This window comes from Pseudogymnoascus destructans (genome assembly GCF_001641265.1).
Source record: "Pseudogymnoascus destructans isolate 20631-21 unplaced genomic scaffold scaffold_11, whole genome shotgun sequence".
Lineage (NCBI taxonomy): Eukaryota > Fungi > Ascomycota > Leotiomycetes > Thelebolales > Thelebolaceae > Pseudogymnoascus > Pseudogymnoascus destructans.
In genome coordinates this window covers 796,236-823,019 of record NW_020167530.1, presented here as the reverse complement: position 1 = coordinate 823,019, position 26,784 = coordinate 796,236, and the positions used below count along the sequence as shown (strand labels likewise).

Sequence of the window (26,784 nt, the reverse complement as noted above, 5' to 3'; positions counted from 1 at the left end):
CACCTAGCTACCAGATAAGAGCTCAATAAGCGTTATCGTACACACGCCTAACAAGTACTGCCAAGTTACACCGCTCCCTCCCCACGTAATACGCCGTTGTCCTTCGTCACGTCCTCATGCTTTCAGGGACGTTCTAGATCAACCTCGATAGAGCTGTGATGTAGAAAATGGAGGATTTGCTCACACCTATGAGTACAGCTTATAAGAATATTAAAGAGGATCAAGAAGATGCTTTGGTTGAAACCAAGGAGCGACGGGAAGCTCCTCAAAAGAATGAGTTTCAAGCAAGAAGCCCACGAGAAGCTCTGGAGATGCTCCAAAATGAACCTGACTTTTCGAATCTCATATCAATCCTGAAGTACTTGGACACAACCAACGGCATATCTCTCTCTTCTCCGAGCCCGTTAAGTTCTCAGCTGATTAATGTTCTGGTCTCTGATACTGTCCCAAATTACTGGGCAATCCTCTCAGAAAGGGGCAAGGGATCCAAGGCCTTCAAATACAAAAGAGAGAGAGATTTGCTCTTGAACTGTTTCCGGAATGTTACCGGACTGGGTGCTATATCAGCTCGACTAAACGTCCTGATTGATCAAAGCAAGATCACAACTAAGAAAGGCGATGGGCCGAATTTCGTCCAGTCATTAAGGGACTACCAAAGTGTCTTGGAAGACATTTTGCACGGTAATGCCGTGCTTCAAGGCCTTTGGAAAGTCCTCCAATCTGAGCCTATTTCCAAGCAAGCATCCTTGTGGCGCGAGGTTACTGTGTTGATTGGCGGCAGCAGGTTACTAAATTCCGCTGCCGAAGCCCATAGTATTATCAATGAGTCTAACAATACTGTTGAAGAGACTTCATGGCTTGCGGATGGAGTAAAATATAGCAGATGGATTGCATCAAACATTCAATACTGGGCAAAGCACATAGCATTGGAGTCCGTCAGCCCTTGGAAGCACCTCACAGAACTCCTTTCGAAAAGTTTGCGTCTCGGGTATCCCGGTAAGGAACCATCTCCCCACTAGGTCCCCATATTCTGGCTAAAATGTGAAAAGATGTCATATTGGAAGCTATACTGGATTTAGTTCTTGGAGCTGAAGACGACTTAAAGGTGCTTCAAAAACTTTTGGACGTGATTCCTACTTATGAGCAAAAATCTGTCCTGAACTGCGCTTTGCGTTTACTCGTTAAGCAGCATCTACCAAGCGATCCTAACTATGGCGATGTAGCCTGGTGGCAAGAAGATACCGCTCGAGTCTCTGCGGGAGCAGCTTATTTAAGTACGATTATCAATGGAAACGCGGCACGGAAGGACTTACTTTTGTCTTGGATGACTGGATTGCCTGGTGCTGGTATTGGAGAGCCAATAAGCATCCGACGTGCGGCAATAGCTGTCATTTCTCTCTCCAAGTACGACTTGGAGGCTATTCTGGAAAAGAGCATGCAACAGTTTGGTGACCAACTCTATATCAAGCATACTCCTTCCATGCAGCAAGACGGTGCGAAACACCCCTATCCCTATTGGTGCAATAATTAAGATGTTGTGCTAATGAATATACAGTTCATGCCCAAATTTTACTTCTTTGCGCTGGATATGTGCACCGAATTTCTCCAATGAAGCTAAAAATTCTTGCAAGATCTGGAGTTTATCTCAACGCGGTATCCAATCGCCTATCTGCCTCCTCAGAAAGAGCGCGATTCCTAGGAATGCTAGTCGGTGAAGCTATATCTGGTCTCGTGGATCCTACTGGGAATCAAATGGATTTCAAGATGGAAGAACTCAAATCTCCGGAAGCCCAATGGTACAAAGGCTTAGTAGGTGTCATAGACAGCCTTGGCTCAGTTGAGTCTCTTCGGAAACATATCGCGCCAGAAGCCAAGCAAACCAAACCAAGCCTTCCTCGTGAAGTAAACAAACCAATCCGACTATCTCAGGACTCGTCCAAAATTATTTCTATTGAAGAGGTTGACGACGATGGTTCAGAGGAGGAGGACGATCTGGTCCCGTACACAAAACCCGACTCTGACGGGGAAGATTCGGATGAAGATCCCACCCTTGTTGTGCGGAACAAGCCTACTGCGCCAGTATACATTCGGGACCTTATTTCATATTTTAGGGACACAGAAAATTACGACCGTCAACGATTGGCCCTGTCAACCGCAGCCTCGTTAATCAGACGGAAGTCCGGCTTTGGCACTGAGGTCAAAGACCATGCAGAGGAACTCGCTACCGTATTGATGGGTCTACAGGATAAGTATGACATTGATGATTTCAACGACGTGCGCCTGCAGAGCATGATTTCAGTTCTGCTCTGTGATCCGCAAAGAATGGCAAAGTGGTTCGCTAGGACATTTTTTGACGGCGACTACTCCATATCACAGAGAGCTTCCGTACTCTCAACTATAGCGATTTCCGCCAGAGAATTAGGGGGGCTCAAAGAGGAAGACAAATCACTTACGAAAACAGCTCTGGCTTCCCGCAACAACTTTCCATCAAGACAGCTTCCTCAAGGACTGCACAATATTTATGCAGCAGAAGAAAGCCCGGTTAACTCTCTATCTCACCAGCTTTCTAAAACCATGATACAGCCATTAGCTGCGTCGCTGGCAGATAAAGCTACCGGCCCCGATATTCTAAAAGTCAGAACTTTCTCTTCGCGCCTTGCCGTCGAATCCCGACGAGCTCCACCTACCGTCAACGCCCTCTCCTCCATGGTCGCAGAATCTTTCTTTTTCCCCCTGACCGGGCGGTTCTTTGCACACTTAAAGGCATACGGTGGCAAAAATGTGATTTTTGAGTCTTTTCTCTTGAGCAGTTATCTGAAAACTCTCAGTTTGATTATGCACGCGAGTGGGAGCAGCACTCTGCAGCTACCTCAGATGACGAGTGAATTCTGGGACTTGCTGCTGGCAGTGAGAAGCCACACAATAGGTGACAAGTCCGTGAGGGAGGCAGTCCTCTTCGGCTTCATGACTTTGTTAGAGGTTAATGGAGACAAGAGGCGGCTGTCAGAAAAGCACGGGAGAGAGTTATTGGAGACACAAAGATGGGTCGAGGCCATCTTTGGCTCTATTGGGGAAGGGGGTAAGGAAGAGGAGAGAGCAAGGACCTTAGCGGCTGGAGTGCTCTACAGAATCCGAGAGGTAGTAGAAAAGTACCAGGCGCTATTGATGGGAGATTTGGTGAATTTTTGAGTGTAGAGGAATAGTTGTAGTTACAACTTGTGCACCTCTGAGAAGAAATACAAGTTATGTTAAAAATAAATTTATCAGCGGCGATATCAACACATCTTTATATTTTCGGTTATTTATTTTAATTGCTTTGTTTACATGGAAAGAAATGTTGGCGCGTAAGGAATTTAATTTGGTTAGCAGTGCTGCCTCTTATGTCAAATTGGCCTTCCATCACAAAGAAGTGGCACAATGGATATAAAGTACAAAGAACAGTAACTGAGGTTGACATTTTTCTTCTTAAACCCATGTATTGCTCTAGCAGCGCGTTCTGCGCCGCTTGGTGTGCCAGCCTTTTGTTTTCAATAGTGATGGTGGCTGGTCTTGAAGTCTAAGACATCACAGTAGTCAAGGGCGGACACCTGATAATGGACACGCGGTGATAAACAGCAACACCAATTCGACGAAAACAGAACAACAATTCAAAAATATCAAACAACACCACACGACATCTGCTGGCAATCTCATATCTCTCTTTGTTCCTTGTTTTTGGACCAGCATATGGTCGCATGGCAAACGCATGTCCAGATCGACACTCCATAGCGAATGTGCTCCATTCCGCAGTGGCGTGTCCCTGCATCCTGGCCTCACGACAAAAGCTTCATTGCCGCGCAAATTAACAACTCTACTTGCATCTAGCCTCGAGTACAATGGGACTCATACCTTTGAAATTGGTTGCGGCCCTCAAGCCAGCTGACCTACATCAATCGATGCCCAAAACAACGCCCGTACCGTTAAGAGCTCCAGCCAAACCCGTCCTGCAAGGTCACAGTTCAACGCCGGCCACGTATTTTAGGTCACCAAGAAAGATATTACAAGTCAAGGCAACTAAGTCAAGTTTCCTCCCATATGGGAATGACGAATGGCGAAGCCTTCTAGACGATGTAAAAGAACTTTTCCGGAACGGCCGATATAAAGAGTGTTCAGACCGCTGTGCTGCATCTCTCGAGCAAGTGAGAGGACCTGTAAGTTGGCCCACGATTTTTGTCGACGCGTCTTGCATTGCCCTTCCCTTCAGCGAGATTGGAAATATTTACTATTGCCTATAATGGCCAGTTATCAGATACCTTGGATTATTTGGCCTAAAATCAATGTTATTACACGTAGAAAACGAGATTGACCAAGCTAATGATAATCCAGGTACACCCAGCACATCTCACATACATCTCATTTTACGCCGCGCTATGTATCGCCATCCAAGCACAGTACCTAGAATTACGAAATCCTCGGAAGCTAGTACTGTTGAAGATTTCGCTGTCATTCTATGAAAGATCTGAAGGATTCTTGATGCAGGCGAATACAGAGCAGAACATGTCCCACGATGGCCCTCCGAAACGTGAATATAAGCGCTGGGATTCCGATTCGTCGACTCGGAGCCGGAACCTTTCAGTTGGCTTACCAACATCAACAACGCATACCACAATCTCAGGCTTTCCTCTACCAGACAATGGCTCAGATGATGGATTTAAATCCCCATCTATAACTGGTCGTGCCAGAACCTTGTCAATGGACTCGACAACATCCGACTGTCCTGCCAAAAAGGACTACAAGAATCTGTTCAACAATACCATAAAGCACTACGCGGCAACGCCACCTACGCCGCCTCTCTCACCACTAGAGGATTCACTTCCTGCTAAACGGGAATTGAAACGATCTGGGTCGTCATCATCAGCGCATAGCAAAACCTCCTCAATCGATTCTATACTCGACGAATTTGATTTCTCACTTTCGTGGGATGCAAACTCGCGTCGCTCATCTGCATCATCATATACGAGTATAGCCAGCAAGACGACCACGGAATATATATCCCAGAAGCAAGCCCCCCAGGATACTGCACCTGAACTATATCTAAAACCCCCGCCTCCGCAGTTTCTAAAACCTTCAGCACCGCCACGGCCACGGAAGAGGTCTGGGTTTGCGCCATCGCTTCCCACCATAATATCCGATAGCTGCATCGCTGAGGTAGCTATGGACAGTTCTAGCATTTCCAGCACTGCTTCTCCTGAACGCTATTCTGCTCGGACTCACCCGTTACCTCCATTACCACTCATTACTGAGGACATACCAACCTGTTCCGAGATCCAGATACTTAGCGATAGGAAACCAAGAAGCACCTGGGGAAGCGATACTCAAACACTGAGCAGTCCCATCATTCCACCTCCCAGCAAGGCCCGTAGCCCGGCGCCCACAGCCGTCCCATTTCGCCGGCCTCTACCACCACTTTCACTAGCTGTTCATCAGCCAGTTTCAGGCTGCAGGCTCAATTTCTCCAAGCCTCGTCCAGTGGCTCCGCCTCAGCCTAGTCCAAGGACTTCACCAGAGACAGCTGTAGAAGCCATCTCTCTATTCCTTCTCTCCCAATCCCGTGCTCGCTACAACGCGCACATTCCAGAATTCTATTCGCGGATAAAGTACCACATGATGGAAGTGCGGAAGATGATCGCGGATGTGCAGTTTAAAAAGGCGGCGCTTGAGGCCGAGGGGCGTCCGGTAAAGACGCTTAGTATCAAGGAGCTGAAAGAGGGAACGGGGTGTGCGAAAGGGGTGCAGTGGAAAGTTGATAAAGAGGAAGTTGTGAAGAGAGTTAGGCGGGCGAGAGTCGAGGCTTTGAAGAGGAGGGGAGAGGAGCGGAAGCCTTGGGATGGAGGTAGGTATCAGGAGTTGTGTAAGCTGGCGTTGGAAGAGTTAAAAGAGAGATGAAGTTAATTTTGTATTATTATAGTTAGTATGTAGGGATAATAATTAGGTAGTTAGTATGTACGATTAATAATTGAAAGGAAGATTGGTTGTTTGAAGTCGGTCTGGCTTGGCGCATATTCACAGTCACAACGTATGAGAAGCTCACAGTAGATTCATCAGAATGCTATTTTGGTCTACCTACAGTATCTGCTTTGCAGCAATGTCGAAAACCTCCCATGGCCGAGATCCATCACGCTTTGCCTGGTCGTAGTTGGATATTCATTTCCTCACCGCCTCGACGTGCGTCCATCTCTGCCCGCGGATAACTTCAAGACGTAAACAAAGAAAAAGAAGAATCGTGATAAATCGGATCAGCCCTGAATCTAACAAGCTGACCAAACCCGGAGGGAAATAGATGCTTATATTCGCTGAAGGACGGCCTCTAATATTATGCTGAATGAACAACAGATGCGTTTCGTTAGGGCTGCAGCTGGGCGACCGGCGACATGTTCGGGCAAGCTATCTATAGGTCGGCATCGTCTTCGTCTGGGAGCGGCATCTGGGCAGCGTCGTGCATCTCCTGCTTGTACTGGGCAAGGAGAGCCTCGTCGACCTGGGCCTCGGGTGGGGCAAGAGCAGGGGCAGCGACAAATTCCTAATTCAGTTAGTGTGGGTGCCCAGAAAGCGAGAAAAATGGCGGGGTACGAACGAGAGTGGCGTTGCCAACAAGCTTGCGGGCCAACCACAAGAACGGCTTCTCGAAGTTATAGTTGGACTTGGCTGAGATATCGTAGTACTGGAGGTTCTTCTTGCGGTGGAAAGTGATGGTCTTGGCCTTGACCTTGCGCTCCTTAACATCGACCTTGTTACCGCAGAGAACGATGGGGATGTTCTCGCAAACGCGGATCAAGTCACCTATGGGATAGTCAGAATGGAACGCCTTCGGTTCTTGAGCTCGGGTGTTTGCTTACGATGCCAGTTGGGCACGTTCTTGTATGTGATGCGGGAGGTTACATCGAACATGATGATACCACACTGTCCGTTGATGTAGTATCCGTCACGGAGACCTCCAAACTTCTCCTGTCCAGCGGTATCCCAGACATCGAATTGGATTTGACCCAAGTTCTGTATTCCGTCAGTATCAGGCACAAAGGCTTGATGGCCTGATTCGAGGTCTGATGTGACTTACAGTGGTGAAGCCGAGAGGATGGACCTCTACACCTAATGTGGCGATGTACTTCTTCTCGAACTCGCCGGTCAAATGGCGCTTGACGAAGGTGGTCTGTTTGGAGATTCAGTTAGATTTCATTGTCCAGTTGAGATAAGAATGACCGGTCGGCGCTCCGAGAATGAGGGGTAAAGGCGCCAACGCAGTTCATCCCCCCAAAGCAAATTCAACTAACCTTTCCGGTTCCACCGTCACCGACAAGCACAAGCTTGAAGGTTGGTACAGATGGGGCTGCGTCTGCCATGTTGGCGGTTGAAATGGTAAGTGTGGGGTGATGTAAACAGAGGACGTTGGCGATCTATAGATCTGTGAAAGAAGTCAGTCCTGTGCGACCGGCGCTTTATTTATTGAAAAATCGCCACGAAGCCCTGGAAATGATGCGCTGGTGATATATACCTTGAGGTGGCAAGTTCACTGGTGGACGTGGTCTTGTATGATTTGGTTATCTATGTTTTGTTGCGATGAGCAGGCGGTGGAAAAGCTTAGCGAAGAGCGAAGAACTGATGTAATAATATCACGTGACTGGACGAAGCAAAGCAGCCTTGTCTGACGCAGACATCTAGTAGTACGGTACAAAGCAACCTCACCCATCCAGCTAATTTCTTATCAACGACGTTTCAACACAAGCCCTCCATACCGTGGTGGACCTCACACCATGGACGGCCCTTCTACTTATACGTCTTTCTCTCTGACGCATGTCAATTATGTAAACTGGCCTTATACATGACTTTGCGTGCGTCCGACTAATCTGCTCGTGTTTAGAATCCTCATGACCGTGTCTCGTACCTCTGTGCATGGCTTGCCATCGTTCCTCAGGGGCTCTGCGTTGCATACGCAACCTTGATCTATTCTACTCGTGAGATTGAGATTATTCTCATGTTTGCTGGGCAAATGGCATGTGAGGCAGTTAACTTTATCCTGAAGAGGATCATTAAGGAGGAAAGACCAAAGCGAATGCACGGCAAGGGGTATGGGATGCCATCGTCTCATGCCCAATTTGTGACTTTCTTTTCAGTGCATTTAGCTCTGTTCTTGCTGTTAAGACATACTCCGCCAAAGGCCACGAAAGCCTCGCACACACCAATACCGTTCGCCCAAAGAGTGGCGCTGTCTATAGCTGCACTGGTATGCGCAGGGCTAGTTGCAGGAAGCCGGATATATCTGAACTACCATACACCAAAGCAAGTTCTTGTTGGATGTGCAGCAGGGTTGGTAAGTGCTGTTGGCTGGTTCTGCATCACAACTATTTTCAGGAGGAGCGGGCTCCTGGAATATACCCTGGATACTCCTTTGGTACGGCTGTTTCGAGTAAGAGACTTAGTGGTGGAAGAAGACCTGTCACAATCTGGCTGGGAGAAGTGGGAAGAGAGGAGGGCGATGTCTCATACGCGCCGAAATACCCAAAAGACAAAGAAACGGTAGCCTAGTGAACAATGATGGAGTCAGGAATAGCACCTTCTCAACACAGCCTGGATAACATATGAATGCTGCGTATTGTAATGTCTCGGGCCCTGACTGGTGGTACATTTTTTGCAGAAGAATAACAACAACTCCAACCCTCACGATAGCACTACATGATACTCCAGAAGTCCATAACCCAAACCCCTTCGCTGCGCTACAGAATTGGAAACTTGGTATAACACGAAGAGCGGCAGCCTAAAGTGGAACGATATGGCACCCCAATAAACCCCTGCCCCCCCAGTCCTTTCGTGGAACCAAAGTCAAGTTCAATTCTTGCCTCTCGGCACCGAAACCTCTCGAAACCTTTACCAGAACGTTCCGCTGCACATATGTCAGTTAACTAATCAAACTGAAGAGTGTTTCGACCCAGTCTGTCCAAGAAAATAGGATGATAAAACTCACCCCCTCATTTCCTTGCACGCATTCTGCCACCCTCCTTAACCCATCATTGTTTTCACGATTCACGTATCCGAAATTGCGAATCAAGTCCCCTTCCTTCAACCCCGCTTCTTCAGCTGGACTACTCTCCACAACGCTGTTGACCCTTGCAAATGGGGTCTCCAACACTGGCTGGCACGACCGCGGCGCTTCAGTTGTGTGTACCCCATTGGTGGTTGCTTCTCTCTGTGCATCGGACTCTGGCAGAGGGTTCGCTTGGAGGAACTCGAAGTCGGCGTGGACTGCCTTCTCGATCACCTCCATGAGTGCTTTGTAGTCATTCTTCAGGTATATTATCCGCGAGCGGGTTGTTCGTACTAAATGTAAATATTAGAATGGTCCAAAGATGGTGGTAGGAATGTGCTCACTTTGCGCGACGTCGAGGTCTGCCCGCGGGAAACCATCTGGTGTCATGAGGTTTGTGTTCATATCAACGCCATGCTGGGCATCATTAGCTGTCTGGGAAGCTGCTTAACATAAGATATCTTCAGACTCACAGATTCGAGGACGCCTCCAAGAGCTCTAAGCTCAGCTTCCATAACCTCCTTCTTCAACTGAAGCTCCGACAGTGTGAGCCCCTCAGTCCGTATCCCACCTCCATTCGATGTCGTGGGACCGGACGGAATAGTAGGGGCGTGTAGGTTCTGCATATTTGGCAGTAGCTTCACTTCTGGATAAAATTTAAATGGTAAAGTGGTCGTGGCGTATGGAGGTATACGCCGTGCCACAGCCTGATGGCGGGGTATCGCTTATTGATAAGGAGTCTTGGCATGCTTTATCAAAGGACCCTCAATTGCGCAACCCCACGGGTGACCGAGGGAAGCGATGGGTTCGTCCCACCCACAGTAGTACGATTACATAGACTTTTACTTCTGCCTGACAACAAAAGTGATATATACTTCATACCCCACGACCACTTTACCGTCTAACTTTTACGTTGAGATCTTCCAAGAAAAAAAAAGCTAGAAATGGCGTCCAACCCTCCCGGCAAGTGCTGCACCGTCGGCGCGAAGCACCAGTATGTCCCGCCCTGTCAGCACCCCTCCCCAATCGCCAAAACATAAGCATCAGAACCCTCCCCTATTTTAACACCCCTTTCAGAGGCGAGCCAATCGGCACCCACGCCAGCATCGACAATGGCTCCCTCGATGTCTACATCGCCAAGCCCACGACCCCCAAGGCGGGCAAGGCCGTCCTCTTCGTCCCGGATGTGATGGGCATCTCTCAGAACGCCAACCTCATGGCCGACCAGCTCGCCGCCAATGGGTACTATACTCTGATCCCCGACCTGTTCAACAAGGATTCGCTCTCGAACCCATGGCGTCCGGAGAACTTCAACCTCATGAACTGGATCCAGCACGGCATGAAGGGTGATAACCCGCACACTGTCCCCGAGGTCGACGCTATTATGGTCAAGGCGCTGGACTACCTGAATGAGCAGGGCTACAAGGAGATCGCCGCTGTGGGTTACTGCTTTGGCGCAAAGTATGTAGTGCGTTTCATGTCTGAGGAGAAGGGAAAGCGCATTAAGGTTGGGTATTTGGCACACCCATCTTTTGTGGATGAGGCAGAGCTAGAGGCTGTTGAGGGGCCGGTATCGATCTCTGCGGCGGAGACGGATACGATTTTCCCGGTCGAGGAGAGGCATAAGTCGGAGGAGATCTTGGCCAAGATCAAGGTTCCCTACCAGATCAACCTGTTCTCAGGAGTCAGCCATGGCTTCGCCGTCCGTGGTGATCTGAACATCCCGCAGGAGAAGTGGTCGAAGGAGCAGGCGTTTGAGCAGGCTGTTCAGTGGTTCAACTTCCATTTGTAAGTGCTGGGATCCAAGTTTGGGAGAGACTTGTTGAGTTGGTATAGGGGCACTTTACCTGGCCATAAGGATTACAATGGAACGAAGGGGGTAAACAGCAAGTTCTAATACGATTGCTGAGGCTTGCACAATTTAAATATATATAACGATACAATATGCTTACTTATTAATTCTTGTCCGTGCGTCGTAGCTTCCATCATTCTCCTAATTGTTACCACCGCACTCATCCAGGTACGTTCAATTAAACACGAAAGCGAACATATTAAGAGAAGTCATTCATAATAGTCATAAATCATAAGTTCAATTGCAGTAGCCATAGTACTATATGCTGCTGTACTGTAAAGCGGGTATAAGGCAACTAGTATACAAGGAAACAAGACTCGACACGGTCCCTATATTCAACGCTCATATCTCGGAAGGCCGTCATGATGGCTGGTATATTGTCCGGCATATTCGTCCTCCTCATCCAAAAACGGTGCAGAGGGTTGTGGCGCACTGCTGCTCGCCCCTTCCCCTGCGGTGTCATCAAGGTCTGGAAAGTCCGAAGGCGAACTTGCTTCTGCTTGGAGGCGGCGCCGTTCTAGTTCACGCTTATCGTCGACAGTTGTTGCTGGGGCCTGTGGTTGTGGACCCTCGACCTGAGGAGTTGCCGGTGTAATTGTGTCAGACAAGTGGGCAATGCCATTGAGTGCAGTAGCGGGAGATCTTTGTTGTACTGAGTGGGCTACCGGCCGATAATCATCGTTGTATAGATCGTCATCAGGATCGGGAGGAGCCGTAGGAGTAGGCTGGGGAGGTGCTGAAGGGCCTGCTTCCTCCAGAGGCTGGCTTGGCAACAGGGTTTGTTCGGCAAGACGAACGCGGTCTTTTTCATTAAGGTTTTCGGAGGGCAAGACTTGCGGTGGTGGGACAGTACCCTGGCTATACTCGGGAACCTGGTTCTGGTCCGGTATGGGATGTTGTTCGTCATTATAAGTGTATGTTTGATCGTGTGAGCCTTGCGGCCATTGGGACCATTGTTGGCCGTATTCGTCGCAGTGGTATTCTGCTTCGTTTGGTACTGCATGTCCATTTTGCTGTCCCACTGAGTCGACCGGAGAAAGAGGAGTCGGGAGCGCCCTTTGTATCTCATCGGCAGGCCCCTTCTTAGTTATATTACCCCTTCCTCTCATGCGAGCGCTATCCGTTGTGCCAAGAATGATCTCGAACAAGCAAGCCACAACGCTTTTCTCGCGCCTAATACGATCTGTGTCGACAATATTGCCACCCCAAGCAGCCAGTGTCGGTGCTGTCGCAGTGTCCGTTCCAAGGACTGGGTCGTTGGGGTTGGTCATAGATGGCAAACTAACCATGCCCAAACGTGGGAGGTGTCGATCCTGGCCAGCCAGCTTTCCTCCCAAATCGACCACGACCTCAACGTAATATCTGAAGCTTATCATTTCGCCTGGCACCCCAGTAATTGTAGGGAAGACATCTTCTGGCACCCGTAATGATGTCGTTATCACAGTTGAGAGTGTGACTGGGTCTATCATTATCGGTGCAAGTGTCTGAGACAAATCTTTGCGGAAAACACTACTGGATCCCGCAGAGGTTAAAGATAGTCCGCCCAAGCCTGTTTTGGACTTTGGATAGTATTCTTCATGCTTCAGCCGTTCCAAGTCTTTGCCTTTAATATCCGTAAATAGTGATAATGGCGGCGCAGAGTCTATCCGGCCTTGCCGGTACAGGGTGATGATGATGCCATGCAAACTCTTGATTCGCTTTGTATGCTGGATGGATATTGTAATTGGTATGCTATCTCCTGGCAAACACCCAGCTTTCAAAAGCTCGATTTTGGCAGTGATGGTCTTATTGGGAGCGGGTTTATTCGAGGCCGTGTCAGCTCCGTTACTGACCGGTTTCGACGGTATTGAATGTCCGATAACGTAGCCAGTACTGCTACTGCTAACTACGCTACCCTCACTAACTTCGCTTTGCAAATCGCTATGCAACGGACTTGTGGGGGAGCTCGGAGGGTTGCTGGTAGATGCACGCTGGCTGGCAGATTCGGTAGGCTTCGGCTGCACAGAAGACTTTCCCGACTCTGCAGCCGCTTGCTCTGCCTTGGCGGCGGATCGAATATGCCTCCTTGAGCTCTTCGCTATTGGCTCCAGAGAAATGGTACGTGGTTTTGGAATACTCATGAGGCCAATATCGACTGTTTCGACTAAAGATATCTTACGCTCGCACGTCGACGTAGCAGCGATAGATGTTGGACGCGTAAGGGTAGAGCGAATCATATACGATATAGTTCCCCGTTCAAACTGTGACGCGATTAGTAGGTTGCCTTGTGGCACGCGCAGCATGTGTACTTACGTCGATACTTGACGGCAAGCCTTGGGATTGGAACTGGAGATTGAATTCAAACTCATAGATCCCCGGCTCGAGGCGCCCTTCGCCACAGAGTGTAATCTCATCATGGAACAACGACACATGGCCATTACCGGTGTATTGGGACCTTTTGTTGCTTGTAATATCGACGACGTGGTCGCTGGTAATAACCTCACCGGCTGCTGCAGGCTTTTTCAGGACGCGCACAAAGCCATGAAGAGCGACAGTGAGATGGGTAATCCGGATCGGCTTTACGACGGTGAGGACGACGATGCCCTTGACAATGTCTCCCGGTGAGTACTGGCGATGCGGCTCGTTGGCGCGGATGTGAAAATCGGTAGCATTCCTGGCCCGCGACCGCAAAGGCGAAGTCAACCTCGAAAGGATTGACCGACCGCTCGATGCTAGTCTCGAAGACGAAGTCGTGGGCGAGACATCCGAGTACATGCTATTGTTTTGTCGTTGATGCCAAGTCGAGATGGAAGGTAAGTTGCTTGCCAAGAGATTCTTGGATTCTTGGCTACCTGGATGGAGGAGTGGTGGAGGTCAAACGTGTTGGCCATGCGACACGACAGCAGTGGATTCGGCCCAAAGCCAACAACACGAGCAGGGGGAGGAAACTCTTTTGTCGGGCGCCTGAATGCCGCTGCCACACGACTCCTTGAGATGATCAGACGCTCAGAGAGAGATATATATACACAGGATTTGCGGCGAATGTAACCAAAGCTTATCGTTATTATTATAATCGCATGGTCAATGTGTTAGCAGGCCAAGTTGTCAAGGATGGCCTTGTGTGTGGTAGGAAAACACGTTGGCTGGAAGAGAGCAAGTTAGTGTGCAAGAAGTTTCGGGGGACGGGGTTTTCTAGGCGACGATCTAATACTATGTACTCCGTAGTCTTCTACACCGGTATTCCAAGAGTCGATATCGATACTCTACTGGATTATAGCGCTGTATACTCCGTATGCGCCATTACGCTGTAACAAAGCGCCAGACAGGACCCAGACAGAGGCAGATCCTGTAGCCATGGCAGACACCTAGGGACACAGCGGAGACTGCCCCTCCTCCCTTTCCTGCACCCACAACCAATTGTGGCGGAGTAAGCACCAACTGAGTACGGAGTATCTCCCGACAATACTTGGTTACCGCATGTAATATTGGCTGTTCGTTATTAATTACTGTATCCCACACCAATAGCCGCTTTCCCCTCGTAGCTACTCCTAACACGGCAAATATTAGGATCGGATTATCTCAAGGATCTCGGCCAGCCCCCGCCAACCCCGCCAACCCCTGTCCCATCATCACCGTGCTAGGTGAACTGTTCTCACTTGGGCTAACTTGGATCGCTCCCTCCCTCGCCAGCTGGACCCTTACAACCCTGGTAGGGTGGGTAACCCTGGTATAGTGAATCAGGAAGTCTCTCATGTGCGCGTCTGACTTTCCGACCTCCGGTATGGCAATTTGAGTGATTTTGGCCCCAATTCTGCAGCCTAATATTGAATTGCTCTCTCCCTACGGTTTGGTTACATTTGTGTGGGCACGTTCTTTGTATGGCCGAGAACTCGTGGCGAAACTAAAGCGAACAAGATGTTGAAATAAGATGGGGTCGGAGTTTGTCACGAAGCTTAATCGTCACTGGCCTGGGCTGTCACACACAGGATGGCCAAGTCGCGTTGCTCGCAAGGTATAATTAACGGCCATGGTCAAATCACCCCGCCAAGAATGCGTCCGATGTCCTCACAAGGATTCGATCCCAATTACAGCCATCACCAAATTGAGCCGTCGAAACGTTACTCATGCCATCCAAAGGTCTGAAATGGAGTGTGCACAACAACAGCGATTGCAGCAGCTGTAACTGAACCTTGGGCTGCAATCAAGAAGCCAGTTACTCATCAACAGAGGTAAGGAAACAAGTTCTATCAGCCTAAATAGTTGGTATCAATCCTCAACAAAAGCGATCCCTCATCGGACTTTGCGGCACGAGAACTGCTGATCGTTGCATTCAAGGAAGCTTGCACAAGATCTTAATATTAGCACAACAGCTATCACATGTAGTGCGGTTTGTTCCGTCACGTTTTCAGATCGTCACAGTCCTCCCCCTTTCCTCCGTCCCTGTTCAAAGTTCTTTGAGCCCTTCACCAGGGATATATTCATCTCCACACGTCGATTGCATCACCAGAGCCACCTGCTCTCTGTCATTGGTGAGGTCCAGGAGGTAGCTTCGGATACATTCGAGGTTGTCCGTGAACTGCTCTGCATCATCTTTCAAACTCTGGATCTCCTTTTCTTTGCGAAGCACTTCCGTAGGGTCGCTTCCGCTGTATCCGGCCAATTCCTTGTCCAGTGACGTCGTTTCTTTCAGGAGTCGCTCATGAGCTTCCAACAGTGCCTGCCTATCCATGCCGTTGTCCTCCAACATTTCATCATCTTCATCTCTTTGAGCAGTTTCCTCAGTAATGTGCCTCTTAATGTCGGCAATCAATGTCTTCAGCTTGGTCTCTTCTGTTTGGAGGTCGTGGAGGACTTTCTCCTTGCTTTGCTTCGCGTCAGAGACGAACGCCCAGTACCAATTTCCGCTTCCTATTTTCTCAACTTTGATCAATCCTTCGTCGCTGAGGGCTTGGAGGTAGTCCTTGACTACCATCCCACTGATCGAGGCAACAGCCGGAAGTGCTTTTTCGAGGTCCTTGAAGGAGTGGGCGCTGAGTGATTTGTGGAACCAGTCCAGTATGAGAGCTTGCTTTGCTGCAGGAGGGGCGGATTTGGGAGCCTATTATAAACGTGAGACGCGTTACATCCTTAGGGATGAGATAATTACCATCTTTCCGGGAGGTTCATGGGAGACTTGTGGCCGTGTAGATCGAATACAAATTCTCAAGTCTGGTCCAGGCTGGGTCACATAAAATTGTAACGGGAGGTTCAGGTTCTCAATGGCAGGGCGCAGTAATGGCAGGGCACAGTAATGGCAGTATTCGTGGAAAGTTCCGACCACAGAATATACAGGGCGGCGGTTCTCTACAAAATAGACAAACTAACGTCGTCAAAATGTAAGGTAGCAATATATATCATTTCTTCATATTTCATTGGCTATGAGAGCTTCGCTATACTTTAAAGGGCTTTGATCCTAGTCCTTATTTGATATATCGACTGCCTATCCTTCCCTACATTGCTTGCTGCTTGCCATCTTGTCTCCTACAAATCCTTTGGAGACAAAAGCTCCCCATATTGGACCAATTTGCCTTTGCTCACGCAAATTGACGACCAAGTATTTGACTCAGCCAAAAAAGCCAAACAAAAGGCAGGGTTGCTGGGAGCCGTGGCTTGAAATGAAACGTAGGGCATGGTAGCTATATTGCCATGTTCCAAGCAGTGCATTGGGGAGCCCGTCGCCAATAGTTGGGCGTGACGGTTATGTCGTGAGAATCGTTGAGGTCTTTCCTGTCACTTTCCATGCTTCAACCATTGCCATTCCCCGCCGCTCCTTGCTGAGCACTTTCTTCGACAACCCCAAACAAAACACGGAGCCATAAGCTGCAACCTCTGCATCCTACAGCAAGTTCTCCATCATCTTCTGCCTCTTCCAGATCCTTCTCGCGGATCAAAAATCCACGATCGTCTCCACACCTGCAGCTCCGGAACCAAAGCGACTCCTTCTCATCAAACTCCAGATCATCCAGATCAACAACCTCTACGCCTGTACGAAACCCGTTTTTCTGCTGGGCCCCAAACTCGCACGTCTGCTGGGACTCCAAGGCAAGCTCTCTGTCATACTCTTCACGGAACTTTGGCGTTGATATGATGGAGTAGGCTTTGGTTATTTGATCTACAGTATATGCACTACTAGGTTGTTTATTTGTAGCCTTTGTAGAATCATGGCCTGGCGAAGAAACTTGCTGGACTTTGTCTGGGTGGTGCTGGAGTAGTGATTTCCGGTATGCTGCCTTCAGAAGCTGTGGGGTGAGAAATCTTGCTGCGCCCCGTGAATTGGGGAGCCCCAGGATTTCATAGTATGTAACCATGAAGACAGCACTTTTGGCATTCTATCCCGTGATTTTGTTAACTTGGGATGGTGTTGTGATAAACGGCAGTCCTTGGAGTCAAAAATCGCTCTTTGTGGGTTGAGAGCCTGAGGCATTCATTTTTTGAACGAAAACATGTGGTTTGGTTTAAGATGGAGAGACCGAGGGGGCTTGAAAACAGTAATTTATGACAAGGCCACATGGTAGATTAAGACGGATTTCAAGAGAATGTTGCCATCATGAGCGTGGTGCGGTAACATGCATTATTCTATTTAGAATTTGATACAGATATGTACTACACATCCAACCATTGAAGCTCAGTTGACAAATATTGTGAACGCCATCCTCCTTGCTATGAGCACCCAAAAGGGTACAACAAACATATTGTACAATTTCCACTCCCTCAGATTGATATACACGTAGCTTATTTCGGCCACTTCTTCCATCCACGACCATGTCCTCTCTGCTTATTGTTAGCCCGATATCCTCAAAATTTGTGTCGGATATAATATAGCTCACCTCTTTCCAGGTTTGAATGAGTTGAGGCATCTCCAGCATTGCTTGTCTTCTCTTCTCCAATCTAAATGATATATGTCAGCGGCTTGTTCTCCTGTTCTTCCCATCACCCCAGAAAGTCAAGTCTAGAAGATGGTATTGGGGGTATAACATGCCGTCCCTTCATCTGCCTCTCGCTCTCTTTACCCTTGACACGCTCTCCAACACCGGTTCCCTTAACACGCAGCCCATTCTCCTCTCTTCTCCTCAATCTCTCGGCAGAGCTCTTCACGCTGAATGGCATCAAATCCTCAACCCCGTGGCGCTGTGCCAGCTTCACCAGATCGGCCTGTCTCCGTAACGAAAAGACCGGATCGTGCCATTTGCCCGTCGCCGGGTGCTTGTGAGCTTTGAAAGGGGATGGCGCCGCTTCTTGTGTGAATTCCCCAGTGATTGGAGCTTGTGACGACGATTCTCTCTGGGCGGGAAGAATGGCCGCTGGGGGGTAACGGGCGAAAAATCTGGTCAGCCTCGGAGGAAGCGCCTGCGCAAGTTGGATATGCTTTGCTGTTAATGCCATTGTGAATGTGCAGTGAGCACTGTCGCTAATTGGGGCGCTTTCTGTATGTTCGAGGTGATGTTCAAGATAAATTGAGGAAGGCCGAATACGCGCTAAGACGTTCTCGGCTCCGACGGCCGATCATTTATGAGGCGCATTTACAGCCTTGTCTAACCTTGCATGCCTTCAACATACAAGAACAAAAACACAATCACGAACCTTTTGCGCGTTGCTTCACGAAATTAAACACGGCGCCAGCTATACCACCTCGATCCATTAATTGCTTTGTACATCATTGCCACTGTTGCAGTTCGGCACCATGAGTACATCTCTTAATGGTAAGACGGAGTCCATAGCAAATGGCATAAACGGGCAGGGCGATCCGCCACCTCCACCACCCTCCGATTCTATACCTCCTCCGCCTCCAGAAAACTTCGCTCCACCTCCTCCCCAGGATCTGCCTCCGCCTCCTCCTTCCGAGTCGCACGCTCTTCCTCCTGCTCCACCACAAGAGCTGAAGAAAAAAGCTGGTTGGGGAGCACCGAAAGGCAGGCAGCCACTAAGTATAGAAGAGATACTACAGAAGAAGAAAGAGGCAGATCAAGCTGCAGCGAAGCCGAAATTTCTGTCGAGAGCACAAAGGGAGAAGCTGGCCTTGGAAAAACGAGAGAAGGAGGTCGAAGAACAACGACGGAAAACCGAAGCTGAGCGACAACCTATTGCGGCCGCCCCTAGGCAGGTACCGAATGGCTCTGGAGGATCCGATAGACGCAGAGATGATGATAGACGGGGCCCATCAAATGTGCCAACAGGCCCAAGGTCGATGCGACACGGGGATACAGCACCACCAACTGGCCTATCCGGAAGGAATGGAAATAACGGGAGACAACAAGGGAACATGGGCCCTCCAGATAAACAATCTGCAAATTCTGGAAAGGGGTCCTTAGCTGGAGAAAAGCGGCCCGCGAATGGCGAAAGCACAGAAGCTGCGCTCACTCGAGTGAGATACATGGGAGCGGAAGTAAATCAGTCTACATTTTCGGCCAACAAGAAGAGGAGGCGGACCACTGAGAAGAAGTTCAACTTCGAGTGGAATGCCGAAGAAGATACAAGCCCGGATTATAACCCCATCTATGCACAGCGGGCTGAAGTTAACTTCTTCGGAAGAGGCAGACTCGGCGGATTCGCAGAGGACCCCGAAAGCGGGGTTTTAAAATATGCGAAGGCGCTTGAAGAAAGAGATTCGGAAGCGGGCTCGGCACGCGCAAGGGAGCTTCTTGAGATGGAGCGTCGCAGAAGGGAGGATGCTGGGGGTAGAAACTCCCTCGACAAGCATTGGAGCGAGAAGAAACTCGAGCATATGCGAGAGCGCGATTGGCGTATTTTCAAGGAGGACTTCAACATCAGCACAAAAGGTGGAGCGATACCCAACCCTATGCGAAACTGGGGCGAATCTGGTTTGCCTAAACGGCTCATGGATGTTATTGCGATGGTTGGTTATGACGAGCCATCTGCGGTCCAACGAGCTGCCATACCAATAGCGTTACAAGCCCGAGATCTTATCGGTGTTGCCGTTACAGGTTCTGGTAAGACCGCAGCGTTTTTGCTGCCGCTGTTGGTATACATATCGGAATTGCCAGTGTTGAACGAGTTCACGAAGAACGATGGGCCTTATGCGATAATTCTAGCGCCAACTCGTGAATTGGCGCAGCAGATCGAAGCTGAGGCAAAGAAATTCGCAACACCACTCGGATTTACTTGCGTCAGTATTGTTGGTGGCCATTCTCTGGAAGAACAGGCTTACAATCTTAGAAACGGTGCAGAGATCATTATTGCAACCCCTGGTCGACTTGTCGACTGTATTGAGAGGCGCCTCCTTGTCCTCGGCCAGTGCTGTTACGTGATTATGGATGAAGCAGATCGCATGATCGATTTAGGCTTCGAAGAATCTGTCAACAAGATCTTGGACGCTCTGCCAGTAGGGAACGAAAAACCGGACACAGAAGAAGCAGAAGATCCACAAGCTATGACACAACATCTCGGAGGCAAGGATAGGTACCGACAGACGATGATGTACACAGCTACTATGCCTTCGGCAGTTGAGAAGATTGCCAAGAAGTATCTGAGGAGACCTGCAATTGTAACGATTGGAAATGTTGGTGAAGCTGTCGAAACCGTTGAACAGCGCGTCGAATTTGTCTCAGGCGAGGACAAAAGGAAGAAGCGCCTCAATGAGATCCTGGCCTCTGGAGAGTTCGCACCTCCCATCATTGTCTTTGTCAATATCAAGCGCAACTGCGACGCTGTTGCGAGAGATATCAAGCATATGGGATTCACATCAGTTACCCTCCATGGTAGCAAAACGCAAGAACAGCGTGAAGCTGCCTTGGCTTCGGTTCGCTCAGGACAAACAGATGTGCTGGTTGCAACAGATCTTGCTGGAAGAGGTATCGATGTCCCTGATGTCAGTTTGGTGGTCAACTTCAATATGGCGACGAATATTGAGAGTTACACCCATCGCGTTGGTCGTACTGGTCGTGCGGGCAAGAGTGGTGTGGCTATTACCTTCCTGGGTAATGAGGATGCGGACGTGATGTACGATTTGAAGCAGATGTTGATGAAGAGCTCCATCTCGAGGGTACCAGAAGAGCTGAGGAAACACGAGTCTGCACAACAGAAGTCCACAAGAGGTGGTGGGCAGAAGAAGATAGGAGAGAGCAGCGGTTTTGGAGGGAAGGGCGGGGGATGGTAATTATAAATCATGTGTAATATCTCAATAGATTTACGGGACAGCAACGGAGATCACTTGTATTCACTTGTATTTGGTCTGTCATAATATGTGCATTGGTGATGTAAATAAATTAATGTGCCTTGCTTCCTATACAGATTCAATCAACGCTCAAAAGAGCTATCGGTCTGTTCAAACCCGCGGCTTTATGAAATTAGTCTAGCAACGCCCAATCCTAAGATCAGAGAACGCCAGCATCTCGTCGAGTAGAAGCGTATGATGCTGGAAGATCTTATGTTGCAGCTTGGTTGGATCCCCAAGCCCAAGTTTGAGGGCCTACGGAACTCAAGACACCACCAAAATAAATAAAGCAAACCTTTCAGATATATTTATTGGCTTAGCCAACATAAATAAGGTTTCCGAGGAATCCGGAGTTGATTATTCGATTGCCATTCTCAAGAGGTGTCGTCGAAAAAAATATTTTTATTTTTATCGTCACTCTCGCTTATTTAAGTGGATCGTGGACTGCTTGGGACAACGACTAGCCTCATCTCAGAGGCATTATAAATTGCCGCCGGCAAGTAAACAAACAAATACGTCTATATGCAAATCTAATGATGACTTTATGGCGGTTGCCAAATGAATAATATATGACTGGCGCATCGAAGGTATGAGGCACTGGGCAAGATGGCGACTGCCTTGTTCGCATGTAATCATGTCAAGGACGCAATGCAGGCAGGTGCGACCTTGTCTATAACAATGATATATGCACAACAGAAGGCAGGTACATAGCCAATGTTTTACCAATGCTCTTTCCTTGCTTAAAGTGTTTTTGGGTTTTGTTATTTCGAGGCTACTGCCTCAGGATTGCAAGTTTGCTTTATTCTTTACATCATCTCATCTTCTACGTTTCCTGAGCATACTTCTCATTCATGGAACTGGTCTCGTTGGTAAACCAGATCTTTTTGATTATACATGCTTTTGGTATCTCTTCGTGCTAGTTTTCTTCATCAATGTCATAAAAATGCCGAGATATGGCATTCAGCACGTAGACAGTTCCACTTTATCACCGATTTCTCACCGACAATCGAATCCTATAAACACGTTAAAAGTTGATGATAGACTTCAATCTTCACCTCATGGCTCAACCAACCAAGCTAAAGGAGCCTTGGGTGCTGCCGATGGAATTAACGAAAAACATATCACGCCTCCGAGACGCAGCGATACACCTGATGATGCAGAGGGTTGGGACACTGTAGACAATATTACTGCCATTGGGCTAGCCTTTGGCTACAGCAATACACCCGAAAAAGCTTCGCCAACAAAAAAGAGGTTTGTATTGGAAGAGTTGGAACCGAGACATGAACCTCCCAGTATCCAGCCTACTCGGCCGCCATTTGAGAAGTGGGTGAAAAGCTTCAACAAAAAATCAACACGGAGACACAGGAGAGCGAATAGCATTGCCGGGACTGGAGTTTCTGACAGCGATTTTTATTCCTTGCAATCCAGAAATCGAACCCGACATCGCGTTCGAAAATCTGCATCTGGTTCATCGCTTGGGTTCGTGACGGCAGTGAAAAGTGCCAGTATCAGCCTTGCAAGCTTCAGTATCGCTACAAAATCCCGGAACCGTGGGCATTCCTCGAAGCATCAGAAGACCGACCGTAGCAGTAGGGCGTCTAATATTGGGCCCCGCACTTCTGAAGACAGTGCATGTGTTGCCAGGGGTATAGCCAATGATGTTGCAGTAACGAATCGTTCTATCCGGCGGCGTCGAGTGCTCGAAGAAATTATAAGCACTGAGGAGGGTTATTTTGGAGATGTGAAATTTCTAATGAATGTAAGTCTTGAGTTATCGTCGAAAATCCACGGGCTGATAGGTACCTCATAGGTGTATGTGACTTTTCTGGCTTCAGTTCCAATGCTACCAAGCCTCCGGGCTTCAATTAGTCGAAACTTGTCTGAGATTGTTGAGCTACATGACGAGCTTTTGGGAGACCTTCATCGAGTTGTCCCTCACTCGGAGTACACACAGCCAGATTATATATCTAGTCTCCCACCCGAGAAGAAGGGGCATCATCGCTGGAGGAGTCTTGATGCCGTTCCTGAGAATTCTGGTGACCTTTCGTGGGTGCAGAAAATCCCTGGGATGACAGCAGAAGCCCAAGTCGCTGCTGACGTGGCGAAAGTATTCGGCAAGAGGGTATGTTAAGGATTTCCCTTATCCTCGTTTTCCACAAATTCCCATACGCAAATACGGCCTGAAAACTGCTAACAAATTGCCCATAGATGCACCTCTTTTTTGCGTATGAGGAATACGGAGCGAAGTATGAGATGATGGTTAAGAATGTAGCATCGGCATACAAGACATTACCGCAGTGGGAGGAATATCAGAAAGGTCTGGAGGCCTTGGCGGCTTCTCTGGAGTCAACCAATATCCAAAACGGCCAACCTAACAAATCGTTAACTGTAGGTGATTTACTGGTGAAGGTAAGAAGCTGATCCACCGAAAGGCTGAGTATTAGCCGCAATTGCTAATACTGACTTAGCCTATACAACGTGTTTGCCGCTACCCACTCCTTTTTGTTGAGCTGCTTAGACAGACGCCCGTCTGTGATTGCCCAGAGTCGCACATGGAGATTGAAAAGGTTCTCGTGAGACTACGAGAAATGACATCGGAGATCAATAAAGCAACAGAGGACCCCCTCATGAAGGCAACAATGGAAAAGACATGGCTTCTCCAGGACAGACTTCTAATTCCTGATCAGGTAAGCCAATTCACACAGTTATTATTCACACAAGGTTGATGCTGAGATATCGGCAGGTTGATCCTCAATCCAAAACTTTGATTAGATCCCTGGGGCATGTACATCTATGTGGTGTTCTCCATGTTGCGTGGCAAACAAAAAATGGAGTAGATGGTCAACATATGATAACTTTATTATATCGAGATTGCCTGGTTCTTGCCACCGTTGAAAAATTGGAGGGCGTCTACAATGTGGGTGCAATTATATTTTTCAACGATATCCGAATCGAGGAAGCAGACAATGGGAAAGGTGTGTATTCTGAAGCGTATAACAATTTTACCACCGACATTGCAACTAACTATGCTAGGCATTCAATGCCATACAGCACCATATTCTTGGAAAATAGTGTTCGAGTGTGATCATCAGCTCTCTGAGATTATCTTTAGCGCGTGTTCGTCGAAAGAAGAACTAGAATGGAGGAATCGCCTCAACATTTGTACAAGCCGAGACCATACCGACAGTTGCGACCAGGCCTTTATGACCACAGTATCACTAGGAATCAAGTCGCTAGGGACTGTCTTTGGAAAACCAGGTTAGTATATACCTCAACTATTCACAAAGGGCGCAATCTAAAATGTTAAGGCACTGTTGCAAGGAGGCTTTCAATTCGAAGAGCCACGACAGTTGGACCGAAATCACCTCTGTGCCAAGTCATTATCAAGAATACAAGCGCTACAAAAGACACGGCGGCCCCGTCAACAAATGCAGCAGTCAATAGATCACAATCACTACTGGGGACAAGCCGCATCCCAGTTCTTGCCCCTTCAAGAGCTGAAAGGGTCAGATTGGAGCGTTTACTTTCAGACGTGTGGACAAAGCAAATTCTACCCTATCCGGGAATGTCTGGACGGGCCCGGAGTGAGCATGTTGTGCGCTCCTCGGCGAGCTCCATGATGAGAAAACTAAGCGTAGTAGGCATCACAAGTAATTTCGCCAAACTCTCAGGAAGCGCTGTTAGTCCACAGCATCCCCCTGGCTCACCCGGCGAGGACAATAGCGACAGCAAATTTGCTATTTCAGACAAATGCCCCGGCTCTCCTATCCGGTCTAACGTCTTAGAAACGGCAGCAAACAATATCCAACCGACGACTTCCATCCACGACTTGGACTTGCGCTTTGACTCTCTATTTGATAAAAAGATGGCCACCTTGGCGGCGCCCCCTGTTACTGAGAGTAGTCCCATCGGAACGATGAAGCGCTTGGCGGCGTTGAGAGTGAAGAACGTCCTACAGCCAGACAAAAATCGCTACGTTGCATCACCACCATCAACTCCTCGCAAAATCAGCCTGGGCCGGAAGATGATGAGAAGTGTTTCCGGAGGCAGTGTTGGTGGTCACTCTGGCTCTCCTTTGAGCCAGATTTCTCAAGAAAGTGAAAATCAAACACTGGTAAAGCCAGTCTGATGGATGCAGCTATGGGATCGCTGCTTAGGTATTTTAAAACGGTCTCTATTGTATACCGAGATCTTCGATTGGGGATGGGAGGTAGGAGGGTACATTCTTTGAACACAGCTATACCTCCCCTCGCCGTCCAAGAGTTCTCTACATTGTTCGGGGTTTCTGCAGACATTTATAGAACGTGGCTCAGTTATGCAAATACCCGTGTTATACTCCACCAATAGCAATTATCACACCAAAGACATCTCGAAGATGATAGAAAGTAGAGTAGTGGACCCTGAGGGGTATTGGCGTGTCCTGTCTGCCCCTCTCTCAATAATGACGTAGTGCGCCAAGTTAGGAACGTTCGGCTCACGGCGTCTGGGGCGTGCACGGTAACGATTCGATGACGAAACCATGAACCTCGCAGCTACAAAACCTCACTCAACCCCTCGTTTCCTTTTCTTTGATCTTACTATCATAAACACTTCACATTACATTGAAAACTCAATACTACACTCTCAATTTTAACTACTCCATACTCAACACAATACAAACCTCACCCCACCAACTCCAACTACATATCAAAATGGCTCGCGGAACCGGTGTCCAGTCAAAGGTCCACTACAAGGGCAGCACCGACGACTATGTCGTCTTCGTCGAGGACCCGGCTATGCTGAAGAAGTGGAGAGACGACAAGACCATCGCGCTGGTCGAGGTGGTCGACGCATTCAAGGTCTTCACGACCGGAAAGTAAGTCACCACCCCACTCCTCCTACCATTGCCAATGCGGGGATGAATGCTAATGACATGCAACAGGCACGGTGCACAGGGTGAGCTCAACACGGCCTCCAAGTCGCAGCTTGAGAACGAGTTCGGCACGTCGAAGGAAGACGAGGTTATCCAGAAGATCTTGCAGGATGGAACGCTCCAGGAGTCCGAGGTATGTGCTTCACTTACCCCGCTTACTTCCACCCCCATCACAACCCCAACGCAAGTATACTAACAGTTATGCTCCCAGGCAACCGCCAGGCAAGGCATCACCAACGAGACGATCGGTGTCCGTGGCCAGTTCTAGAGCGCTCGCTGCTGTGACGGATGAATGTACTGTTATGGATGACGTGAGGGGCCCGTCGGGGCTGGGGAGGATGAAGGGAACCATTGATGATCGGTGCATATGAGGCGTGACCGGAACGGCATCGGGAATAGGGACTTCTGTGATGGTAGCTTAGCTTAATTATGGCTATAGTACCTCTTGCAAGGAATAGGGAATCCTACAGTGATTTTCCAATGCTGACGACGTGGCCTTGGTGAAGTCACAGGAATACAATGTACGATGAGTTGGGGATGTGATGCGTTGTTATGCTGTGTTACTTCCATAATCGTTATCAGACACGAACAAGTAACACGGCAAAGATCATGGATGCTGTGCTCAGGGGCTTGGTGAGGTAATTCCTGTGTGTCATGCCCAGGAGGAAGGCTATTAAAGTACCAGCCAAGCCGAGTGTAACCTCTCATCACAGTTTCAAAAAACCTCTTGGTATTGAAGAAATAAACTGCTGCCCTCGCTCCATCTCCACCACGAG

At 48.6% G+C, this 26,784-nt stretch overlaps 13 protein-coding genes across 13 annotated transcripts; 7 read left to right on the top strand and 6 right to left on the bottom strand.

Moving 5' to 3' along the window:
* Positions 1–44: 44 nt before the first annotated feature.
* TEL2 (telomere binding protein) lies at positions 45–3,990 on the top strand. The gene is made up of 3 exons (XM_024468715.1): positions 45–996; positions 1,050–1,493; positions 1,556–3,990. The coding sequence occupies exons 1-3, from the start codon at positions 168–170 to the stop codon at positions 3,187–3,189; spliced, it is 2,907 nt and encodes a 968-aa protein (XP_024323851.1). The 5' UTR covers positions 45–167; the 3' UTR covers positions 3,190–3,990.
* On the top strand, positions 3,876–5,925 carry VC83_05089 (uncharacterized protein; the record flags this gene model as incomplete). Its single annotated transcript, XM_024468714.1, has 2 exons — positions 3,876–4,190; positions 4,366–5,925. 2 exons carry the CDS (start codon positions 3,876–3,878, stop codon positions 5,923–5,925), a joined length of 1,875 nt encoding a protein of 624 aa, XP_024323988.1.
* A 162-nt stretch (positions 5,926–6,087) lies between these two features.
* On the bottom strand, positions 6,088–7,581 carry GSP1 (GTP-binding nuclear protein gsp1/Ran). Its single transcript, XM_024468713.1, has 6 exons — positions 7,529–7,581; positions 7,308–7,438; positions 7,094–7,186; positions 6,876–7,029; positions 6,614–6,819; positions 6,088–6,559 (listed from the first exon to the last, which is right to left on the bottom strand). The coding sequence occupies exons 2-6, from the start codon at positions 7,374–7,376 to the stop codon at positions 6,428–6,430; spliced, it is 654 nt and encodes a 217-aa protein (XP_024323987.1). The 5' UTR covers positions 7,377–7,438; positions 7,529–7,581; the 3' UTR covers positions 6,088–6,427.
* A 72-nt stretch (positions 7,582–7,653) lies between these two features.
* On the top strand, positions 7,654–8,610 carry VC83_09638 (uncharacterized protein). The gene is made up of 2 exons (XM_024473051.1): positions 7,654–7,838; positions 7,895–8,610. The coding sequence occupies exons 1-2, from the start codon at positions 7,788–7,790 to the stop codon at positions 8,552–8,554; spliced, it is 711 nt and encodes a 236-aa protein (XP_024328819.1). The 5' UTR covers positions 7,654–7,787; the 3' UTR covers positions 8,555–8,610.
* Positions 8,611–9,744, bottom strand: NAS2 (putative 26S proteasome regulatory subunit). Its single transcript, XM_024468712.1, has 4 exons — positions 9,529–9,744; positions 9,400–9,472; positions 8,996–9,348; positions 8,611–8,914 (listed from the first exon to the last, which is right to left on the bottom strand). Exons 1-4 carry the CDS (start codon positions 9,679–9,681, stop codon positions 8,789–8,791), a joined length of 705 nt encoding a protein of 234 aa, XP_024323990.1. The 5' UTR covers positions 9,682–9,744; the 3' UTR covers positions 8,611–8,788.
* A 116-nt stretch (positions 9,745–9,860) lies between these two features.
* VC83_05086 (uncharacterized protein) lies at positions 9,861–11,014 on the top strand. The gene is made up of 2 exons (XM_024468711.1): positions 9,861–10,049; positions 10,133–11,014. The coding sequence occupies exons 1-2, from the start codon at positions 10,000–10,002 to the stop codon at positions 10,845–10,847; spliced, it is 765 nt and encodes a 254-aa protein (XP_024323989.1). The 5' UTR covers positions 9,861–9,999; the 3' UTR covers positions 10,848–11,014.
* Positions 11,015–11,130: 116 nt separating this feature from the next.
* On the bottom strand, positions 11,131–14,232 carry RIM8 (ph-response sensor protein). The gene is made up of 2 exons (XM_024468710.1): positions 13,200–14,232; positions 11,131–13,147 (listed from the first exon to the last, which is right to left on the bottom strand). The coding sequence occupies exons 1-2, from the start codon at positions 13,659–13,661 to the stop codon at positions 11,243–11,245; spliced, it is 2,367 nt and encodes a 788-aa protein (XP_024323992.1). The 5' UTR covers positions 13,662–14,232; the 3' UTR covers positions 11,131–11,242.
* A 965-nt stretch (positions 14,233–15,197) lies between these two features.
* Positions 15,198–16,270, bottom strand: VC83_05084 (uncharacterized protein). Its single transcript, XM_024468709.1, has one exon. It carries the CDS (start codon positions 15,856–15,858, stop codon positions 15,331–15,333), a length of 528 nt encoding a protein of 175 aa, XP_024323991.1. The 5' UTR covers positions 15,859–16,270; the 3' UTR covers positions 15,198–15,330.
* Positions 16,271–16,287: 17 nt separating this feature from the next.
* On the bottom strand, positions 16,288–17,466 carry VC83_05083 (uncharacterized protein). The gene has a single exon (XM_024468708.1). It carries the CDS (start codon positions 17,231–17,233, stop codon positions 16,670–16,672), a length of 564 nt encoding a protein of 187 aa, XP_024323994.1. The 5' UTR covers positions 17,234–17,466; the 3' UTR covers positions 16,288–16,669.
* VC83_09637 (uncharacterized protein) lies at positions 17,467–18,382 on the bottom strand. The gene is made up of 3 exons (XM_024473050.1): positions 17,905–18,382; positions 17,753–17,813; positions 17,467–17,696 (listed from the first exon to the last, which is right to left on the bottom strand). Exons 1-3 carry the CDS (start codon positions 18,306–18,308, stop codon positions 17,658–17,660), a joined length of 504 nt encoding a protein of 167 aa, XP_024328818.1. The 5' UTR covers positions 18,309–18,382; the 3' UTR covers positions 17,467–17,657.
* A 224-nt stretch (positions 18,383–18,606) lies between these two features.
* PRP28 (mRNA splicing protein prp28) lies at positions 18,607–21,039 on the top strand (the record flags this gene model as incomplete). The annotated part of the gene is made up of 1 exon (XM_024468707.1): positions 18,607–21,039. One exon carries the CDS (start codon positions 18,607–18,609, stop codon positions 21,037–21,039), a length of 2,433 nt encoding a protein of 810 aa, XP_024323993.1.
* A 1,810-nt stretch (positions 21,040–22,849) lies between these two features.
* On the top strand, positions 22,850–25,486 carry VC83_05081 (uncharacterized protein; the record flags this gene model as incomplete). The annotated part of the gene is made up of 7 exons (XM_024468706.1): positions 22,850–22,855; positions 22,907–23,218; positions 23,305–23,505; positions 23,565–23,783; positions 23,840–24,071; positions 24,130–24,354; positions 24,405–25,486. 7 exons carry the CDS (start codon positions 22,850–22,852, stop codon positions 25,223–25,225), a joined length of 2,016 nt encoding a protein of 671 aa, XP_024323996.1. The 3' UTR covers positions 25,226–25,486.
* A 169-nt stretch (positions 25,487–25,655) lies between these two features.
* Positions 25,656–26,306, top strand: VC83_05080 (uncharacterized protein). Its single transcript, XM_024468705.1, has 2 exons — positions 25,656–25,951; positions 26,018–26,306. The coding sequence occupies exons 1-2, from the start codon at positions 25,788–25,790 to the stop codon at positions 26,202–26,204; spliced, it is 351 nt and encodes a 116-aa protein (XP_024323995.1). The 5' UTR covers positions 25,656–25,787; the 3' UTR covers positions 26,205–26,306.
* Positions 26,307–26,784: the final 478 nt, after the last annotated feature.

Excerpts from the sequence above, each read along its gene's own strand:
- VC83_05086 (XM_024468711.1), top strand. The coding sequence starts at position 10,000 with ATGGCGTCCAACCCTCCCGGCAAGTGCTGCACCGTCGGCGCGAAGCAC. Across the intron at positions 10,050-10,132 it reads ACCGTCGGCGCGAAGCACCA|AGGCGAGCCAATCGGCACCC; the intron begins GTATGTCCCGCC and ends CACCCCTTTCAG.
- VC83_09637 (XM_024473050.1), bottom strand. The coding sequence starts at position 18,308 with ATGGCATTAACAGCAAAGCATATCCAACTTGCGCAGGCGCTTCCTCCG. Across the intron at positions 17,814-17,904 it reads GAGAGGCAGATGAAGGGACG|ATTGGAGAAGAGAAGACAAG; the intron begins GCATGTTATACC and ends TATATCATTTAG. Across the intron at positions 17,697-17,752 it reads TCATTCAAACCTGGAAAGAG|AGAGGACATGGTCGTGGATG; the intron begins GTGAGCTATATT and ends AACAATAAGCAG.
- RIM8 (XM_024468710.1), bottom strand. The coding sequence starts at position 13,661 with ATGTACTCGGATGTCTCGCCCACGACTTCGTCTTCGAGACTAGCATCG. Across the intron at positions 13,148-13,199 it reads GCTTGCCGTCAAGTATCGAC|TTTGAACGGGGAACTATATC; the intron begins GTAAGTACACAT and ends ATCGCGTCACAG.
- NAS2 (XM_024468712.1), bottom strand. The coding sequence starts at position 9,681 with ATGCAGAACCTACACGCCCCTACTATTCCGTCCGGTCCCACGACATCG. Across the intron at positions 9,473-9,528 it reads TTGGAGGCGTCCTCGAATCT|CATGGCGTTGATATGAACAC; the intron begins GTGAGTCTGAAG and ends AATGATGCCCAG. Across the intron at positions 9,349-9,399 it reads AGACCTCGACGTCGCGCAAA|TACGAACAACCCGCTCGCGG; the intron begins GTGAGCACATTC and ends ATTTACATTTAG.
- VC83_05083 (XM_024468708.1), bottom strand. The coding sequence starts at position 17,233 with ATGGTTACATACTATGAAATCCTGGGGCTCCCCAATTCACGGGGCGCA.
- VC83_05084 (XM_024468709.1), bottom strand. The coding sequence starts at position 15,858 with ATGGTAGTCAAGGACTACCTCCAAGCCCTCAGCGACGAAGGATTGATC.
- VC83_05080 (XM_024468705.1), top strand. The coding sequence starts at position 25,788 with ATGGCTCGCGGAACCGGTGTCCAGTCAAAGGTCCACTACAAGGGCAGC. Across the intron at positions 25,952-26,017 it reads AAGGTCTTCACGACCGGAAA|GCACGGTGCACAGGGTGAGC; the intron begins GTAAGTCACCAC and ends GACATGCAACAG.
- VC83_09638 (XM_024473051.1), top strand. The coding sequence starts at position 7,788 with ATGGACGGCCCTTCTACTTATACGTCTTTCTCTCTGACGCATGTCAAT. Across the intron at positions 7,839-7,894 it reads CTCTGACGCATGTCAATTAT|AATCCTCATGACCGTGTCTC; the intron begins GTAAACTGGCCT and ends GCTCGTGTTTAG.
- GSP1 (XM_024468713.1), bottom strand. The coding sequence starts at position 7,376 with ATGGCAGACGCAGCCCCATCTGTACCAACCTTCAAGCTTGTGCTTGTC. Across the intron at positions 7,187-7,307 it reads GTGACGGTGGAACCGGAAAG|ACCACCTTCGTCAAGCGCCA; the intron begins GTTAGTTGAATT and ends ATCTCCAAACAG. Across the intron at positions 6,820-6,875 it reads GAACGTGCCCAACTGGCATC|GTGACTTGATCCGCGTTTGC; the intron begins GTAAGCAAACAC and ends ACTATCCCATAG.
- TEL2 (XM_024468715.1), top strand. The coding sequence starts at position 168 with ATGGAGGATTTGCTCACACCTATGAGTACAGCTTATAAGAATATTAAA. Across the intron at positions 997-1,049 it reads TTTGCGTCTCGGGTATCCCG|ATGTCATATTGGAAGCTATA; the intron begins GTAAGGAACCAT and ends AAATGTGAAAAG. Across the intron at positions 1,494-1,555 it reads TCCTTCCATGCAGCAAGACG|TTCATGCCCAAATTTTACTT; the intron begins GTGCGAAACACC and ends ATGAATATACAG.